The 20,841-nt window shown below is 42.1% G+C and overlaps 1 protein-coding gene across 1 annotated transcript in view; it reads left to right on the top strand.

Moving 5' to 3' along the window:
• Nucleotides 1-2,933: 2,933 nt before the first annotated feature.
• LOC110579692 (SLX4 interacting protein) overlaps nt 2,934-20,841 on the top strand; it is a 117,973-nt gene continuing 100,065 nt past the window's right edge. The window contains exon 1 of the mRNA XM_021689341.1: nt 2,934-3,139. Coding sequence (XP_021545016.1) covers nt 2,934-3,139 — 206 coding nt within the window. The remainder of the gene's footprint in view (nt 3,140-20,841) is intronic.

Raw genomic sequence — 20,841 nt, 5'->3', positions numbered from 1 at the left:
AGGGAGAGAACCTCGGCTGAGCGCGGAGCCTGACTCAATCTCAGGAAGACCCAGGCCAAAACCAAGAGTGGGGGCTTAACCAACCGAGCCACCCAGGCGCCCCTCCCTTTTTTATTTGAAACACTTTTGATGGAAATTATCCTCAAATGTCTCAGAGATTTAGATTTCCTTGTCTTCTCAAACGAAGTCTGTTAACCTTTGGTGTGAATTAACCAAGATCATACCTTTGAACACCTATAGCCATATCCATTAATGCTCGCAAGGGCCACGGACAGCTTGCTCCTACAGTAAGTGACCCCAAACTGCTTTGCTAGAACTCTTCTGCCTGCTTTTGCTAACTTGTGCAGCCTCCCTCTCCATCAGCCTCCAGTGCTCCCTTCTTGCTGTTGTCAGCCTGCCGCTAACTCTCCTTCAGTCCCACTTCTCCTTACTTCTGCGTTCCTGTCTGCTCTGGCCTGGGGAAGTAGATAACCAAATTAAGAGAATTCTGGGTCAGGCTAAAGAAGACTCCACGTGAGTGGCTCTCCACTGAGCTTGCTTTGGGCCTCAGGGGTTAACTCAGGGCGTCTGTTAGCCTTCGCAGTCTGACATCCTGATACTGGCCAGCAAACTTCTTTGGACACATGGTCTCTTCCAGACAGCTGATGCTCAGAGCAGGACATCCATGTGAGGCTCTGTAAGCATTCTGTACTTGCTCACCACAGTGGGTTCATTTTCCCCCTACTGTGCCACACCGGGGCTTTTCCTCTCCTTCCCTGAGTTTCTTCCCAGTGTCTGACTGAGAGCTTGGGGCACAGGACCTCGCGGTAACGGCCATGATAGCCTCAAGTTGTAATTCAGCCTTAGAGAAATCCAACTGTAAGGTTGTTGAGGAAAGTCATTGTTGGGTCTGTAAAACTCATTCTGTTTTCTAAAGCCAGCCATTCAGTTCTAAAGGCAGCAGGGAACATTGAGATGATCTCATTCCAGCTCCCAGTATTACAGCTGAAGAAACCAAAGCCCCAAATGAGAAATGATTTGACCAAGATCACCCAAGTCAATGGCCGCTGACTGAGGAGTGTTCCCACCATGGAATAGTCTGGCCACTGTCCTCATAGGTGCCCTGCTTTTGCTGCAATGTGTCTGAGCCCCCTGGCTGCCAAGTGGGAATGCCTTGGCAGCAGCGTCAAATAGGTGGTCTTCTGTGCATCGTTTCCAAGGCTTGGTGGGATATCACCTCTGTGTGGACCAGATTTTCTACTGCTTAAAAAAAAAAGTGGTTTGGAACCTATTCACTGTGTGTAAAAAGGTTTATCCAGAAAGATGTTCATTGTGGCATTATTTATAATAGTGAAAAGTTGGAGACAGCTGGTCTAGTGTTGAGCTGATGAATAAATTTTGAAATAGCTATATAAGTATGCAGCCATTAGAATTACATATACCGAGTTGCTAATAGCAAGGACTGTGGCAAAGTCGCCGATCATTTTTGAGCCGGATGTTACAATATTAGGTCAAACAGGCAGAATTAAGGAAGAAAAAAAGTAGAAAAATTATATATACTGTGACCCTAACAATATAAAAGTTTAAAGAGAAAAAAGACTGGAGAGGAAATATTCCAAAATGAGGCTGCCTTTTTTTGTGAAGAGCTTTCTTTTTGTTACTTCCTTTCTGTACTTTGCAAAATTTCTAGAATGCCCATCTATTTTTATAAATTAAAAAATATTCTCTAATGGGATAGAAGGGGTGGGGAGGCAGAAGCAACTCTGGTTAGGGAGTCAAGGTGAGAAACCATATTTAAAGTTCCCTGGACACAATAGTGAGAAGCCACGTGGCTCACACAAATGACACACAGCTGTTATGCTGTACATATACGGGGTGAACTTCTCTTATAATGTGATCCCTAAGTGTAAGCTAGTTATATTGTTACTTAACCAAAGAAACTGTGATTTGTTTCAACACTAGAGAGAAAATAGAAAAAACTGGCCACGTTGGATTGATTTCTATACAGACAGTACTAAACTTGTGTTTTATTTATTTTGTGTTTAAGATATTTTCAGGAGTAATTATTTATTTATTTATTTATTTATTTATTTATTTATTTTTAAGATTTTATTTATTTATTTGACAGAGAGAGAGAGGACAAGCAGGGGGAGCGGCAGAGGGAGAAGCAGTCTTCCCGCTGAGCAGGGAGCCCGACGTGGGGCTCGATCCCAGGACCCCGGGATCATGACCTGAGCCGAAGGCAGACGCTTAACCGACTGAGCCACCCAGGCGCCCCAAGGAGTAATTTTTAATATAGTCATTTCTTGGTGAATTGAGAACCCAATCATCATATAAGCTGTGATTCCACTCTATGTGCCTAAAAAGTGAGGCCTTGAGGCCTTGCAATGTAATCTTTGCCCTTGCATGTTGCATTTATCAGGCTCTGAAATGAAGCCTGAGAGGGAAGGAGAATATGGATGAAGGGGTAGAGAAGCCAGGGGAAGAGAGGTTTGTTACCTTGTACCCCACATCACACCAGGCCAGCCCGCCTCCCCAGTATTGGGGGAAGAGGGAGAAAATAGAGCTAATGTTTATTCACTAGCTACTGTGTGCTAGATGGACAGTACCAGATTCTAGCAGATGCAGTCTCATTCAATCTTTCCTGCAACATTTTGAGGTAAGAATCATTATCCCCATTTTTCAGATAAGGCAACTGGGACTCAGCTAGCACTTGGTAGAGTTGGAATTCATACCTAGGTCTGCATAGGTCAAAGCCCAAATCATTCCTTCGCCTTCTACAGCACCTTCAGGCAGCTCACACTGCAGGGAAGTCAGGAGAGAGCCCCTGGGGGCTCTGTTGGGGCAAGGTGGCCATTTGTTGCCAGGATGCACAGTAGTGAGGCGGTAGTGGGGCTGCCTGGTTCATTGTAGCCCCAGCCTACTGGACTCAGTGTCCACGTTGTTTGGCTAGGATGGCAGACATGGAACAAGGGTCCAGAAAGCTGCAACAGAGATTCAAACGCTCGTCTTCACCTCCTGCTGGCTTTCTAGAAACTGTAGAGAAGCAAAGGGGAAAGGATCTTCGAGGGGTCAGGACGGCTCTCCCAAGTGGCAATGAGAGCATGACCATGGATGGGAGCTTGGGATGGAGAGGAGGAGGCACGTGCTGCTCCAGACGGTAAGTTGTTTTTGCTTCATTAGGGTTGAACTTCCTCTTTCCTTAAATCAAAGACTAACTACAAACCACTGATTGGTGTGTTTCCCATGACTGCTTTCAGATTGGATTTTTAGAGCTTTGACTTCACCTGCTGTGGTGGGTAAGCATGCATCTGAGGTCACTTGCTAGGAGACATGGTGCTAGGTCCTCCAGACCATCTCCTCCCTTCACTCCTCCTACCCCCACCCTTACCCCCTTTCCTTCTGCCTAGATCCCTGGTCATTTCTCACCGAGTCCCCAGCGCTGCTCCTGCCTGGGCTCTGGCACCCTTGTTCTCCCAAGCTGGTGAGCATCTCACTATGGCACAGAGCTGCCTTCAGAGCTGCCCCCAGTGTTTCTCCTGCCTTGTTGCCTCCACACCTGGTTTCCAGGCAGCCTTGGGGTAGGGAAAGCCTGGAGTAAATGCCATCAGCTAGTCCATATATGATCTTGAACTTGACCCCTCAGAGTCCACTTTGCCATGCTGAGGAATCCTACACACCCAGAAGGGTTGACATCAGGATTGTGTGAGGAAAAAATGTCTTAGAAAGGGCCTGGCGCTCCTCCTTCCCTGTCTCCCCCCTTCATCCACTTCCCACCCTGTCTGAGGATCCTAGCTCTGAAAAGCAGTCTGATAAAAAGTACAATGGGTTGGTGGACTGTGGTCTCCTTTAGCTGTGGGACATCGGCCAAGTCACTGGTCTTTTTTGAGTTTGGGAGTAGAACTACCCACCATCCTATTTTTTTTTTTATCGTGGTTGTGCTTTATAAACTGTCAAGTACCACACAAAGGAGTAGCACTTGTTACACATTCCAGTGCCTGTCCAGCTGGGGGAGGGACTTGAGAAGGATGGCATGGAAGATTTGATAACCCGTGAAAAGATATTTCATACTTGTAATTCAAGAAGAAAACACGGACTGTGTGTATTCTCATAGTATGCTTGCTTTTATCCACTTATCTACCCCCAACCTCATTGGCCTCTTCATAGTGTTTCAACTGTGATTTTCTGTAGCGAGCCCATGCTTTCTCCTACTCCTCTTTCTATTCCTCCATTTAAAAACACAAAACCAAAACCAAAAAAACAAAAAAAGGAAAGAAAAAAAGAAAAAAGAAAACCCTTTTGATTTGTATTCCGGTCCTGAATTAATAACCCTCAATCCCCTTAGATTCACACTAAGGAGTGTGTGAGTCTATACTCCTCGTGGCCACACTTACCTTTCATCCTGGGTAACTGGCAGCTGGGACTGCAGGCCTGTTACACAGCTGGCGCTCTTCCACCCACCATGATCCATGAGGAAGCCTCTGTTGGAGCTTGTCCACAAATGATAAGGCAGGCTGTGGTGAGAGGGAGCCTGGGCCTAGCCTCAGGTGCCTGGGCCCAGCCAGAATTGGGCACAGTGTGCTTCTGTAGGATCCCGCCAGCCAAAACCATCAGGTCTGTTGTTTGGGAGTGGGCCACTTCCTGGGTTAATCCATCAGCATCGTGGCATCCGTTAGTGCCATGTTCTTGCCCCTCCAGTCACCTTTCTGGTGAAATGGAACCAGCTTGCTTTCTTTGTTTGGAGTTGCTGGTGGTCCTTCAAAATGTCAAAAGTTTGCAGTACATTGTCCTCATAATCTGCTGACATCTGTTTAATCTCTGTTGTGTCATATTTCCCTATCAGTGAGATGATATGTACTCATCTCTCAGGAACATATAAAACGTTCTTAAACATGGTCACAGAAAAACAACATTGAAGTAATTCAATACCAATTATTAATCTTCTACAGCCCCTCCCGCATCCTCTCTGTCATAGGGTCATGACCCCACTGGGGGCAGTGTCAGGGATTTTGAACTCTATCAAAGTGTCTGTTTATCTGCTTATCAGGCAGGCAGGAAAGTGGTAAGACTTCCCAATGTTGAGCTGAAATCTGCCTGTCTGAAACCTACCCCCGGTTGTTTTAATTTTGTTGACAGTATGTCTACCACCTCTTCAACAAGGATAATAATACAAAAAATAATAAAACAATAATAATACAAATAATAAAAGCAACAGCAGCTGGACACTTTCCATCTTATTTGGTGCTCTCCACCAACCTTTGAAGAAGGTACTGTTAACACCCCAGTTTCACAGACGAGCCTTGGAGGCGAGGACCTCAGTTAGGTGGCCACCCTCAAGAGCAGAGCACTGAGTCACCACATCGTGCTGGCTCCCACGCTTCATGACAGCCCTCCTTGTGTGCCAAGACCATAGTCCTATCCTTTCCAACCCCAAAGCTTTTCTTTTTGTATTTTAAATAGTTTTTTTTTAAAGATTTTATTTATTTGACAGAGAGGGGGAGGGAGAGAGAAAGAGAGAGCACAAGTAGGGAGAGGGAGAAGCAGGCTCCCCACTGAGCAGAGAGTCTGATCCCAAGGACCCCCGGGATCATGACCTGAGCCGAAGGCAGACGCTTAACCGACTGAGCCACCCAGGCTCCCCTATATTTAAATAGTTAAGTTCCCTTGACCATTCCACATTTAATAATATTCCTAAACATGACACTCAAGTATTCCTACTTCTTTGGATCCTTTCTAGTTTGACAGAAACTTCTGAAAATTTGGTGCCCATGAGGAAGCTGTATTTTGATAAATTTTAGTTCATTTAAAATATGGAATTGCTATATAAGAATCCATGCTTATCATAAGAGAAGTAATTTGCTATTTTATTCTTGTCAAAGAATAGCACACAACTGTGTGCCTGTGGGGTTGGAAGGCAGTGTCTCTGAATTACTTGAACCTAGAACAGGGGCTGGCAAACTTTTTCTGTAAAGAGCGAGCTACTAAATATCTTAGGCTTTGCAAACCATCCCGTCTCTGCATCAACTTAACCCCACCCTTGTCGATGAAAGCAGACACTGACAATGTGTAAACAAATGAGAATGGTTGTGTTCTGGTAACACTTTATTTATAAAAAGCAACAGCTGGGTTTGGACCCTGGATCATCGTTTGCATGCATGCATGCATGCATGCATTTATTTATTTATTTATTTATTTATTTATTTATTTTATTCTTATATTAATCCCCATACATTACATCATTAGTTTTAGATGAAGTGTTCCATGATTCATTGTGCATAACACCCAGTGCTCCATGCAGAATGTGCCCTCCTCAATACCCACCACCAGGCTAACCCATCCTCCCACCCCCCTCCCCTCTAGAACCCTGTTTGTTTTTCAGAGTCCATCGTCTCTCATGGTTCGTCTACCCCTCTGATTTCCCCCGCTTCTTTCTTCCCCTCCCGCTACCTTCTTCTTCTTCTTTTTTTTTTTTCTTAACATATATTGCATTATTTGTTTCAGAGGTACAGATCTGAGATTCAACAGTCTTGCACAATTCACAGCGCTTACCAGAGCACATACCCTCCCCAGTGTCTATCACCCAGTCACCCCATCCTTCCCACCCCACCCCCCACTCCAGCAACCCTCAGTTTGTTCCCTGAGATTAAGAATTCCTCATATCAGTGAGATCATATGATACATGTCTTTCTCTGTTTGACTTATTTCACTCAACATAATACCCTCCAGTTCCATCCACGTCGTTGCAAATGGCAAGATCTCATTCCTTTTGATGGCTGCATAATATTCCATTGTATATATATACCACATCTTCTTTATCCATTCATCTGTCGATGGACATCTTGGCTCTTTCCACACTTTGGCTATTGTGGACATTGCTGCTATAAACATCGGGGTGCACGTACCCCTTCGGATCCCTACTTTTGTATCTTTGGGGTAAATACCCAGTAGTGCAATTGCTGGATCATATGGTAGCTCTATTTTCAACTTTTTGAGGAACCTCCATACTGTTTTCCAGAGTGGCTGCACCAGCTTGCATTCCCACCAGCAGTGTAGGAGGGTTCCCCTTTCTCCGCATCCCCGCCAACATCTGTCATTTCCTGACTTGTTAATTTTAGCCATTCTGACTGGTGTGAGGTGGTATCTCATTGAGGTTTTGATTTGGATTTCCCTGATGCCGAGCGATATTGAGCACTTTTTCATGTGTCTGTTGGCCATTTGGATGTCTTCTTTGGAAAAATGTCTGTTCATGTCTTCTGCCAATTTCTTGATTGGATTCTTTGTTCTTTGGGTGTTGAGTTTGATGAGTTCTTTATAGATTTTGGATACTAGCCCTTTATCTGATGTGTCATTTGCAAATATCTTCTCCCATTCTGTCGGTTGTCTTTTGGTTTTCTTGACTGTTTCCTTTGCTTTGCAAAAGCTTTTTATCTTGATGAAGTCCCAATAGTTCATTTTTGCCCTTGCCTCCCTTGCCTTTGGCGATGTTTCTAGGAAGAAGTTGCTTCGGCTGAGGTCAAAGAGGTTGCTGCCTGTGTTCTCCTTTAGGATTTTGATGGACTCCTGTCTCCCATTGAGGTCTTTCAACCATTTGGAGTCTATTTTTCTGTGTGGTGTGAGGAAATGGTCCAGTTTCATTCTTCTGCATGTGGCTATCCAATTTTCCCAACACCATTTGTTGAAGAGACTGTCTTTGTTCCATTGGACATTCTTTCCTGCTTTGTCAAAGATGAGTTGACCATAGAGTTGAGGGTCCATTTCTGGGCTCTCTATTCTGTTCCATTGATCTATGTGTCTGTTTTTGTGCCAGTACCATGCTGTCTTGACGATGACAGCTTTGTAATAGAGCTGGAAGTCCGGAATTGTGATGCCGCCGGCTTTGCTTTTCTTTTTCAACATTCCTCTGGCTATGCGGGGTCTTTTCTGGTTCCATACAAATTTTAGGATTATTTGTTCCATTTCTTTGAAAAAAGTGGATGGTATTTTGATGGGGATTGCATGGAATGTGTAGATTGCTCTAGGTAGCATTGACATCTTCACGATATTTGTTCTTCCAATCCATGAGCATGGAACATTTTTCCATTTCTTTGTGTCTTCCTCAATTTCTTTCATGAGTATTTTATAGTTTTCTGAGTACAGATCCTTTGTCTCTTTGGTTAGATTTATTCCTAGGTATCTTATGGTTTTGGGTGCAATTGTAAATGGGATCGACTCCTTAATTTCTCTTTCTTCTGTCTTGTTGTTGGTGTATAGGAATGCCACTGACTTCTGTGCATTGATTTTCTATCCTGCCACTTTACTGAATTCCTGTATGAGTTCTAGCAGTTTTGGGGTGGAGTCTTTGGGGTTTTCCACATAAAGTATCATATCATCTGCAAAGAGTGAGAGTTTGACTTCTTCCTTGCCAATTTGAATGCCTTTGATTTCTTTTTGTTGTCTGATTGCTGTGGCTAGGACTTCCAATACTATGTTGAATAGCAGTGGTGATAGTGGACATCCCTACCGCGTTCCTGACCTTAGGGGGAAAGCTCTCAGTTTTTCCCCATTGAGAATGATATTCGCTGTAGGTTTTTCATAGATGGCTTTTATGATATTGAGGTATGTACCCTCTATCCCTATACTCTGAAGAGTTTTGATCAAGAAAGGATGCTGAACTTTGTCAAATGCTTTTACTGCATCTATTGAGAGGATCATATGATTCTTGTTCTTTCTTTTGTTAATGTATTGTATCACGTTGATTGATTTGCGGATGTTGAACCAACCTTGCAGCCCAGGGATAAATCCCACTTGGTCATGGTGAATAATCCTTTTAATGTACTGTTGGATCCTATTGGCTAGTATTTTGGTGAGAATTTTTGCATCCATGTTCATCAGGGATATTGGTCTGTAATTCTCCTTTTTGATGGGGTCTTTGTCTGGTTTTGGGATCAAGGTAATGCTGGCCTCATAAAATGAGTTTGGAAGTTTTCCTTCCATTTCTATTTTTTGGAACAGTTTCAGAAGAATAGGTATTAATTCTTCTTGAAATGTTTGGTAGAATTCCCCTGGGAAGCCATCTGGCCCTGGGCTTTTGTTTGTTGGGAGATTTTTGATGACTGCTTCAATTTCCTTAGTGGTTATAGGTCTGTTCAGGTTTTCTATTTCATTCTGGTTCAGTTTTGGTAGTTGGTACATCTCTAGGAATGCATCCATTTCTTCCAGGTTATTTAATTTGCTGGCATAGAGTTGCTCATAATATGTTCTTATAATTGTTTGTATTTCTTTGGTGTTGGTTGTGATCTCTCCTCTTTCATTCATGATTTTGTTGATTTGGGTCATTTCTCTTCTCTTTTTGATAAGTCTGGCCAGGGGTTTATCAATCTTGTTAATTCTTTCAAAGAACCAGCTCCTAGTTTCGTTGATCTGTTCTACTGTTCTTTTAGTTTCTATTTCATTGATTTCTGCTCTGATCTTTATTATTTCTCTTCTCCTGCTGGGTTTAGGCTTTATTTGCTGTTCTTTCTCCAGCTCCTTTAGGTGTAGGGTTAGGTTGTGTACTTGAGACCTTTCTTGCTTCTTGAGAAAGGCTTGTATTGCTATATACTTTCCTCTTAGGACTGCCTTTGCTGCATCCCAAAGATTTTGAATAGTTGTGTTTTCATTTTCATTGGTTTCCATGTATTTTTTTAATTCTTCTTTAATTTCCTGGTTGACCCATTCGTTCTTCAGTAGGATGCTCTTTAGCCTCCATGTATTTGAGTTCTTTCTGACTTTTGTCTTGTGATTGAGCTCTAGTTTCAAAGCATTGTGGTCTGAAAATAGGCAGGGAATGATTCCAATCTTTTGGTACCGGTTGAGACCTGATTTATGACCTAGGATGTGATCTATTCTGGAGAATGTTCCATGGGCACTAGAGAAGAATGTGTATTCCGCTGCTTTGGGGTGGAATGTTCTGAATATGTCTGTGAAGTCCATTTGGTCCAGTGTGTCATTTAAAGTCTTTATTTCCTTGTTGATCTTTTGCTTAGACGATCTGTCCATTTCAGTGAGGGGGGTGTTAAAGTCCCCCACTATTATTGTATTGTTGTTGATGTGTTTCTTTGCTTTTGTTATTAATTGGCTTATATAATTGGCTGCTCCCATGTTAGGGGCATAGATATTTACAATTGTTAGATCTTCTTGTTGGATAGATCCTTTAAGTATGATATAGTGTCCTTCCTCATCTCTTATTACAGTCTTTGGTTTAAAATCTAATTTGTCTGATATAAGGATTGCCACCCCAGCTTTCTTTTGGTGTCCATTAGCATGGTAAATGGTTTTCCACCCCCTCACTTTCAATCTGGGGGTGTCTTTGGGTCAAAAATGAGTCTCTTGCAGACAGCATATCGATGGGTCTTGTTTTTTAATCCAGTCTGATAGCCTGTGTCTTTTGATTGGGGCATTTAGCCCATTTACATTCAGGGTAACTATTGAAAGATAGGAATTTAGTGCCATTGTATTGCCTGTAAGGTGACTGTTACCGTCTATTGTCTGTGTTCCTTTCTGGCCTATGTTGCTTTTAGGCTCTCTCTTTGCTTAGAGGACCCCTTTCAAGATTTCCTGTAGGGCTGGTTTTGTGTTTGCAGATTCCTTTAGTTTTTGTTTGTCCTGGAAGCTTTTTATCTCTCCTTCAATTTTCAATGACAGCCTAGCTGGATAGAGTATTCTTGGCTGCATATTTTTCTCATTTAGTGCTCTGAATATATCCTGCCAGTCCTTTCTGGCCTGCCAGGTCTCTGTGGATAGGTCTGTTGCCAATCTAATGTTTCTACCCTTGTAGGTTACATATCTCTTCTCCCGAGCTGCTTTCAGGATTTTCTCTTTGTCTATGAGACTCATAAGTTTTACTATTAGATGTCGGGGTGTTGACCTATTTTTATTGATTTTGAGAGGGGTTCTCTGTGCTTCCTGGATTTTGATGCCTGTTTCCTTCCCCAAATTAGGGAAGTTCTCTGCTATAATTTGCTCCATTATACCTTCTGCCCCTCTCTCTCTTTCTTCTTCCTCTGGGATCCCAATTATTCTAATGTTGTTTCGTCTTATGGTATCGCTTATCTCTCGAATTCTGCCCTCGTGATCCAGTAGTTGTTTATCTCTCTTTTTCTCAGCTTCTTTATTTTCCATCATTTCATCTTGTATATTACTGATTCTCTCTTCTGCCTCATTTATTCTAGCAGTTAGCGCCCCCATGTTTGATTGCACCTCATTAATAGCCTTTTTGATCTCTACTTGGTTGGATTTTAATTCTTTTACTTCTCCAGAAAGGGTTTCTCTAATAACTCCCATATTTTTTTCAAGCCCAGCTAGAATCTTTAAAGTGATGATTCTGAACTCTAGATCTGACATCGTACTAATGTCCGTATTGAGTAGGTCCCTGGCAGTCGGTACTACCTCTTGTTCTTTTTGTTGAGGTGATTTTTTCCGTCTTGTCATTTTGTGCAGAGGAGAATAGATTAATGAGAGAACAAAATGCTAGCAGAGTAACAACGTCCCCAGAAAATATACTCTAAACAAATCAGAAAAGACCTGAAGCAGTGGGAAAAGAAAGGGAAAGAGAGAAAAAAGAAAAAGAAAAAAAAGAAAAAGATAAAGATAAAAACAAAAACAAACAAAACAAAACAACAGCAACAAAAAAACCAGAATGTGATCAAATATGATCAGGCTGGTATATAGATCAGTGCCACACACTAGATTTGGGGTGTATTTTGGTCTTTTAGAAGAAAGTGTCTCCCAAAATTTTAAAGAAAGAAAAACTTATATATGTACAAAAATAAGGGTTGATATGATGAAGGGATGGAATATGACTGTAAAGATGGAAATTATAAAAAATTTTATAAAAAGAATTGATAAGAAGTTGTTTGAAAAAAGAAAGAAGAGGATTTAAAAAAAGAAAAAAAAAGGGAGAGGATGTGATCAGGCAGGGGAATAGAAAACACCATATACTAGAGATTTAGGGTATATTTTGATCTGTTAGAAGAAACTATCTCAAAATTTTAAAGAGAGAACAACTTATATATATAAGCCAAAAGTACGGGTAACTACTATGAAGGGAGAGAATATGACTCTAAAAATGAAAAATAAAAAAAATTTTTTTAAAAAAAAAGGGATTGATAAGATGTTGGTTGAAAATGGGAAAAAGAAAAATTCAAAAAGAAAAAAAAAGAAAAAAAGACAGTTAAAAAAAAATTAACTTTGAAGGACTACAGAATCATGGTAAAAAAGCTATGAATTCTATGTGCAGTAGTCCCCTAGAGCTGGAGTTCTGCCGTTCTCATTGATCGGTAAACTTGGTCTTGGCTGGCTGTTCTCGCTGATCTTCTGGGGAGGGGCCTGTTGCCGTGGTTTCCAAATGTCTTTGCCGGAGGCAGAATTGCCCCGCCCTTGCCCTCTCCCAGCTAAGTAATGTGCTCAGGTTTGCTCTCCGGGGCTTTTGTTCCCTGCGAGCTTTCCATACAGCTTTGGAGGCGGAGAGTGAAAATGGCGGCCTTCCAATCTCCGCCGCGGAGGAGCCGAGAACTCGGGGCCCCGCTCCTCAGTGAGACCCCAGAGAAAAGCCTTCAGTCACTCCCATCTCCCCGGTCTCCAGCCGCACTCCGTGCTCACCCGGCCTGTGACCGCGCGTTTCTATCTCTGGCACCCGACCCCGGGTGGAGTCTCCAAACCCAGCAGATCCCTGCGGCGCACTCCTGCGCGGCTCCTCCCGGGGGAGGAAGGTGAGTCTCCTCGGATCTGCCGCTTGTTGGGTCCCTGCTGGAGGAGCAGTGGCCCGACTGTGCCGCGGATCACGGTTTATGGCAACCCCGAGCTGAGAGCCCGCGCCTGGGCTCCGCCTCTGCAGCCGGCTTCCCTGCTCCGATACCTGGGAGCTCTGCCACACTCAGGCACCCCCGGTCTTTCTGTGACCCGTGGGTCCTGGGACCACACTGTCCCGGAGGGTTCCACCCCCTGCTTAGCCACCAGAGTGACGTCCCTCAGTGGAGCAGACTTTTAAAAGTTCCGATTTTGTGCTCCGCGGCTCTATCACTTGCGAGAAGCGGCCGCCGGAGGCCCCTCCCCCGCCGTCTATCCTCCCGAATATCGCCTCGGATTCACTTCTCTGCACGTCCTACCTTCCAGAAAGTGGTCGCTTTTCTGTTCAGAGAGTTGTTGCTCTTCTTTTCTTCGATCTCCTGTTGAGTTTGTAGGTGTTCAGAATGGTTTGATCCCTATCCAGCTGAATTCCTGAGACCAGACGAAATCCAGGTCTCCTACTCCTCCGCCATCTTGCTCCGCCCCCCCATCGTTTGCGTTTAATGGGGTTTTCCTTGATGGTGAGGAAGTGTTTACAAGTGGGTGTTAAGTAGGACAGTCCTAGTTACTTTGGCATAATTATTAATCACCCTCTTTCAGTTTCAAGTGCCTTGGTCATAAATTAATATATTGTTGCCCTAGTATTATGTCACCTTAAGGTTATTAATGAGACTAAGATGAAATAGAAACTTTGGTTTCTATTCTTCCTTCACTCAGTTATTTTGTGTTACAATAGTCAGGACCTTACTGCATCAAGTGGCCTTTTCATAGATTCTTACACTGTTCCAGTCCAGGAAGAGGGCCTGGCAGTGGAAGGAAGGAGGGAGGGAATACAGAGACCTCCCATAGGAATTTCTATAGCTCACCTTTTTTGCAATACTGCCTATGTGTTGGGCGCTGTACTGGGGCTACATAGGGACTGTGTTATGAGATATACCCTAATCTCATGAATTAAGTATGATTATTATCTTCACTTTACCGATAAGGAACCTAAAGCACAGAAGGTGAGGAAATTTGCCCAGAATCACAAAGCTAGTAGTTGGATTTGGGTTCAGACCTGGACTGTGACCCCAGGACCTGAGTAAGCTCTGAGGCTGATCAAGTGTAAAAGTATTAAATCTAAGAAATCTAAGAAATAAGTCAAATGCAAGCAGGACAAGATTGGGATCAGGTGAAACCATGCTCTTTTCCAAGGCAGAAGAGATGGCAGACATCTCCTACCTTTTTCATTGTAGGTATAAATATCTTGAAGGTCAGTGAGTCTTAGGTGGGACTTTTCAGTAGGAGTAAAGGAATTACAACATCGTTAGGCCCTTTTGGTTGAAAGAAGCCTCAGGGCATTGTAGGGACTTGAGGCCAAAAGATGCCAGATAGACTAAGGACATCCTTGAACTTTAAGGGATGTAGAGTTTGATGGGTTAGGGGCTACTTTTGATTAGAGCTGCCTCTGGCTGGCTGGCCAAAGGGTGAGAAGTCGTGGCTTTGCTTATCACTTCCGCAGAGCAAAGAAGTCAGTGTTGAGCACAGCATCTGCCTGGGAATTAAGATGTGTGTTTCCTTAGGACACCTGTGGCTTCCAGCTGGAGAGGGAGTGGCACACATTGGTCTCTGGACTCATATAGGTTAGACCCCCATATTTCCAGCTCAGTGATTTAAAGAGAACACCAAGTTGTATATAATTTTCAAAGGGAGTTGCCTTCTTCAGATAAACCTGTGCCAAAAGGAAATCTTTAAAAATAATTCCCATCAACTCTTATTTCTGGGTGGTATTTTTTTGTACAGTTTCCAAAACGGTGACCCTAACCACCATGAGGACGGTCATTTGGAGCTTTTGCAAACTACCTACTCAGAAGTGCAAAGCAGGGTGCCTATAGGTTTGGTTACAGAACTCCTCCCGAGGGTGGGAGATGAGAGTGGAAAACCAGTGGGTATACCTCCTGACCCCTGCTTTTTAACATTTATTCTTCGAGGTGTATTATAGTTGGTGTATTTTCCCAGACTTTCGGTGTTGCCCCAGGACAATTGTCTAAGTTCATTTTGGCATCAGGACAAATGAGAGGATGTTTCCTGTTTGCCTGACTCTTGTCCCAACTTCTTTCTCTGTTCTGTTAAGTTTTTGGCTAAGTTCTTTCCTCTTGTATTCCACGTTTTAACTGATGTTAGGGCACCAAGTATAAAAATCTGCAAACAGTTAGCTTTCATGTTTGAGCATTCGGGTTGGAGCATACTAAAGTTAAAGTTCTCATAGCATGGAAAGATCACCCTCTGTATAATGCATTAAACATTTAATAACTGTACTAATAATCCCAAACACTTTTAATGGGCCACATGGGAGCCTTAATGTGGTAAAAATGTATTTCTTCACTGTCGAGTTAACTTGCATCAAATTGAGAGAAATTCCTCGAAGCAGCTTTGAGGAGTTGCAAGTTTATAAGCTTAGAAACAAATAGCATATTCAGAAAGTAATTTTTATGTAAAAAAGAAAAACCAATAGAAATTAAGTGGTTATTATTATCCTAGTGCTTTGTGCATTTCTTTGCAGTTTAAGACTTCTGAGGTTGGGGAGAGGTGTTCCACCAGTGTGGTACATCTGCTCTGTGTCAGGTTAAGTGATCATGAGTGCGGTTAGCGCGGCAAGACCTGTACGAGAACACAGGTCTCTCTGGCCCCGAGACCTTCCGCTTCGGTTGCAGAATATGGATTGTTTGAATTTGGCCCCTCTTGAAGTATTTTTAAAAATACAGGACTTTTGGAAGGAAAAGTCAGAGGCTGATGCATATATTGTGTTAAATTGAATTCACATTTATTTCTAAGTGGAAGTATTTTTTAAGAAATTGTTTTCTAGTGAAATAGGTGTGCATTTGAAATGATTGAGCCTCAGAAAGGGTTGATTGATAAAAGGACAAGTCCAATAATGTAATTACTAATTTTATGTTGTTTTGGCTTATTTAAAATAGCCTTGGCTCCTGACTGCTAGTGAAATCCAGTCAAAACACTTATAATGTGTGCATAAATGACGGACTTAGGAAACTGATATTTCTCAAGTGTTGGGAAGGAAATGATGTCTTCTGAATAAAATTCATGACATAAATGTAGCTCATCAGTTCACTAGCCTGAATATTATACTTGAATTTTTTTTAGCTTGAAGATTTTGTTGTTTACTTGAAAATGTCAGATATTTGCATATATCATCATCATTTTAGGCCTGTTTGCATGATCGGTATCAGAATATCGATGAGTTTGTTCTTTAAAGCCTTTATTGTAAGGGTGATAAAGTCTTTACACCTGATTTTGCTGTGTTGTTAGTTACCTGGGATCCATCTCTCTCTCTCTCACCCCTTGAGGCGATTTTTATCCACTCCAATATACCTGCCCTGGTAGCGCCTTCTTTGCCATGGTTAGGTGCACACACACACAAAATGTAGATGCTGACAAGTTTTTAATCTTTCAGGGGAGATTGAGTTTTTCACTTCAGAGAATATAATAGGCTGTTGACTATGGATGACAGATAAGGTAGATAATGTTACTGAGCAAAGCAGGGGGTTATGCCTGTGAGGCTTATAAATGGATTCTGGGGGCTGTTCCAGAGAGATCTCTGCATGTTGGCAGCATTCAGAATAGGACATTATGCTTTCTAAGACGTGTGTTTGTTTGCATGTGTCAGTTTTTGGATGTCTTACATCAGGTCAGGTTCTTGCTTAAATGGCCCTTCTCCATCAAGGTAGCTCTAATAGGGAGAAACCCAAAGCTCACCCTGCTGAAGACAGCCATGAGACAGACATCAAGCCTTAAGTTTGCTGCTTTGTTTTTTTAGAAGGAATTTGCTGGCATTAACAAAGAAAATCCCGGAGTGGCTTAGGTTGTCTCCATTGGCTTTTATTCATCTTTCCCTTTAACAGAATGAAAAATGTCTGGGCAGTTACAGCTTTGTTCTAAAGTGGCCCATAATTTTGTCTGTGTTTTACATCGCAGTGGATTCCTAAGACCAAATATGGGATTGCTTCTCTGAGAAGTCTCCGTTTCTTTCCCTTCATTCTGTACAATATTTAATAGATTTATTTTGAGGTCAAGATTATCTTTTAGGTCCATGTGCAGCCTAAAACCTGAGAGACTAATGGGTTTAGTAGAATGAATGTGGGAGGCGTGTGTTGTGTATGTCTACTCTGATCACTTTTAATTGTCAAGCCATTGCCTTTGAGAAAGCATTCATAAGAATTTGTGAAATTGTTTAAATCAGTCATTTCTCTCAACTCCATGCGATCATCTCTTACTGGTTCTTTGTTTTCATATAATACCACACAAAAAAGACTGCTTCTCTAATATCTGTTGTCTTATGGTCAGCGCCAAGCTGGGCACCACCAAAGGCCAGGTGTAATGTTGCACCCCTCAGTCTGGCTTGATGACGGGCGGTTCAGAGAGAGAGAGAGAGAGAGAGAGAGAGAGAAGGGGCCGGATTCAAGACTTAGGCCAGAACTTAATTTGAGGTAGGGATAAACAGGGTGTTCTAACAGAAACGATGTGTCAGTAAGTATCTTTCCATATATTAGAAGTCTAAAATGCCAACATTTATTGAAAGAAGTGTAAATGTAAAATGTTTGCTTTAAGGAAGTAGGCGTATCTTGTTGGTTAGAAGTTCAGGTTCTAGAGACAGATGGCCGAAGTGGACCTCTTGGCTCCCTTCGTACAGCTCCTTGATTGTAGGCCACATACGAACTCACTGGCGTCTAATTTCTCACCAATTATTTGGAGAGGGGGCGGTGGGTAGTAGTCCCTGCTTCATAGAGTCAGTAGAGGATTAAGTGAGGAGAGCATTCTGTACCAGTGCAATACCTGGAATCTAGGAAGCCTTAAATGTGTGCTGATCATGGAGGCCCTGTCTCTGGGGTTGCTGATAAGTGACCGGTGCTGGTGTTCGTGGACAAGGAAACTGGTTACAGCTTTGTCAGTTTACCATCAGTGTGATCCTGAGCAAATTTTTTTTTTTTTTAAGATTTTATTTATTTATTTGACAGAGAGAGAGAGCACAAGCAGGGGGAGTGGGAGAGGGAGAAGCAGGCTTCCCGCCAAGCAGGGAGCCCCATGTGGGGCTCGATTCCAGGACCCCGGGATCAAGACCTGAGCCAAAGGCAGACGCTTAACCATCTGAGCCACCCAGGTGCCCCCCTGAGCAAATCTTTAACTTCTCTAGGCCTCAGTCGGTTTCTGCGTCTGTATAATAAGGGGTTTGATACCCAAGTTCCTACCACAACAAAAATGTTATGTTTTTAAGGTGAAATTGTGTTTCTCCCCAAAGCAGACTGAGAATGAATAGTACTTTAATAATTAATAGTTCTGGGGTGGCTGGGTGGTTCAGTCGTTAAGCATCTGCCTTCAGCTCAGGTCATGATCCCAGGGTCCTGGGATCGAGCCCCGCATTGGGCTCCCTGCTCTGCGGGAAGCCTGCTTCTCCCTCTCCCACTCCCCCTGCTTGTGTTCCCTCTCTCGCTATCTCTCTCTCTGCAAAAAATAAATAAAATCTTTAAAAATAATGATAATAATAGTTCTATTTAGAAAATTAGATGTTCTGCTAGGAAGTCGCTTTTGCTAACTTTAGGAAAATGTTGATTAAATGGACATTGTAACTTTCCTGCTGGACATTGAGTCTTGTCTCTTCTGACAGATGACCGTTGTTTGATCTGTATTAGAGGCCTTTCTAATGAAGGCAGACGATGTCTGCCTAATGATGATTAATGCTAGTCATGGAAAGGTAGTAATGAGTTTGATGTTCTTTCTTGCTTGGTGTTCTGAAAGTATCCTTTGTCTAGTTATTGCATTGGAGACATTTTTTAAAAGTCTACTTTATTGAGGCATAATTTATACATAGTCAAATGTGCCCATTTAAGTATATGGCTGGATGAGTTTTGACAAATGTTTATATCTACATAATAACCAATGCTTTATAGACTTTTTTTTTAAGAGTTACTTATTTGAGAGAGAGAGTGTGCATGCTAGCACAGGGGGAGGGACAGGGGGAGAGAGAGAATCTTAAGCAGGCTCCACACCCAGTGCAGACCCTGGTGTGGAGCTTGATCCCACGACCCTGAGATCATGACCTGAGCCGAAATCAAGTCAGACCCTTAACCGACTGAGCCACCCAGGTGCCCCTGCTTTATAGACTTTTAAAAACAGCTTTATTGAGATATAATTCACATACTACAAAATTCTATGAGAAGTGCATATATCAATGGCTTTTAGTATAATCACAGAATTATACAACCATTACCACAGTTTCATCCCAAAAAGAAACCCGTAACTATTAGCAGTTACTTCTTATTTTTTTCCCCTACCTCCTGCCCTCACTCCTAGCCCTAGGCAACCATCAGTCTGCTTTTTTTTATAAATTTCCCTGTTTTGGACATTTCGTATAAATAGAACTGTACAACATGTGGTCTTTTGGGACTAGCTTCTTTTGCTTAGCAAATTGTTTTTCAGGTTCATCCGTGTTGTACCATGTATCAGTACTTCAGTCCTTTTATTGTTTGACTAATATTCCATTGTATGGATATACCACCATTTATTTATCCATTCATCACTTAATGGACATTTGGTTTGTTTGCATTTTTGGCTGTTAGGAATAATGCCACCATAAACATTTGAGTTAAAGTGTTTGTGCACACTTGTATGTTTTCATTCTCTTGGGTGGAATTGCTGGCTCATATGGTAACTGTGTGTTTAACTTTTGGAGGAACTGTCAAACTTTTCCAAATAGGCTGTACCATTTTACATTCCCACCCGCAACGTAGGAGGGTTGCATCTTTCTGCACATCCTTGCCAATGCTTATTACTGTCTGTCTTCTTGATTATTGCCATTCCAGTGGTGTGAAGTGGTATCTTATTGTGGTTTTAATTTGCATTTCCTTCATGGCTAATGATGTTTTCAGGTACCTATTGGACATTTATTGATCTTGTTTGGAGAAATGTCTACTGAGATCTGCTCATTTTTAAATTGGGTCATCTTTTTATTGTTGAGTTGTAAGAATTCCTTATATATTCTGATTAGATACATGATTTGCAAATGCCATCTCCCATTCTGTGCATTGTCTCTTTACTTTGTTGATCATGTGCTTTGAAGCACAAAGGTTTTTAATTTTGACAAAGTCTAATTTATCTTTTTTCTTCATCACATGTGCTTTTGTTATCATATCGAAGAATCATTGTCTAACCAAGGTCATGGAGGGTTATGTCTATGTTTTCTTATAAGAGTTTCATGGTTTAGCTCTTACATTTAGATCAATGATCCGTTTTGAGTTAATTTTTGCATATGGTTTGAGGAATGGGTCCAACTTCATGCTTTTGCATGTGGCTATTCAGTTGTCCCAACCCATCTGTATGAACATATGTTTTCTTTTCTTTGCTTTTTTAATTCTTTCCTCCATTTAATTACCTTGACATCACATTATAGACTTCGAAAGAAAAACAGTAGTTGCCTGTCTCACCTCTCTCTTTACGCTGTTCTCCCTAGAAGTGATCACTCTGAACTCTTAGATATTTCTTCTGGTTTTTACCTCCATATGTCTAAATAGCATGCTTATATGGCAATTTCTTTATAATTAAACTCAGTATATTTAATTTCAACACATTTTATAAAAATCCATAAAGTGTCTCATTATTTTGACAGTATTTTATGTTATTATGACAGTGTTTACTGCTGAGCCACCTAGTATACTCTGACTACATTTCTTTTACTGTATCATTTCCATTTTCCTTGGAGTTAATTCCTGCCCCCACCATTTTCTTTCTTTTTTTTTTTATTCTTATGTTAATCCCCATACATTACATCATCAGTTTTAGATGTAGTGTTCCATGATTCATTGTTTGTGCATAACACCCAGTGCTCCATGCAGAATGTGCCCTCCTCAATACCCATCACTAGGCTAACCCATCCTCCCACCCCCCTCCCCTCTAGAACCCTCAGTTTGTTTTTCAGAGTCCATCGTCTCTCATGGTTCGTCTACCCCTCCGATTTCTCCCCCTTCATTCTTCCCCTCCTGCTACCTTCTTCTTCTTTTTTTTTTTTTT

This window comes from Neomonachus schauinslandi, chromosome 10 (assembly GCF_002201575.2).
Source record: "Neomonachus schauinslandi chromosome 10, ASM220157v2, whole genome shotgun sequence".
NCBI classification, from domain to species: domain Eukaryota; kingdom Metazoa; phylum Chordata; class Mammalia; order Carnivora; family Phocidae; genus Neomonachus; species Neomonachus schauinslandi.
The sequence above is the reverse complement of the archived record's forward strand: the minus strand, read 5'-3'. Positions and strand labels throughout refer to the sequence as shown.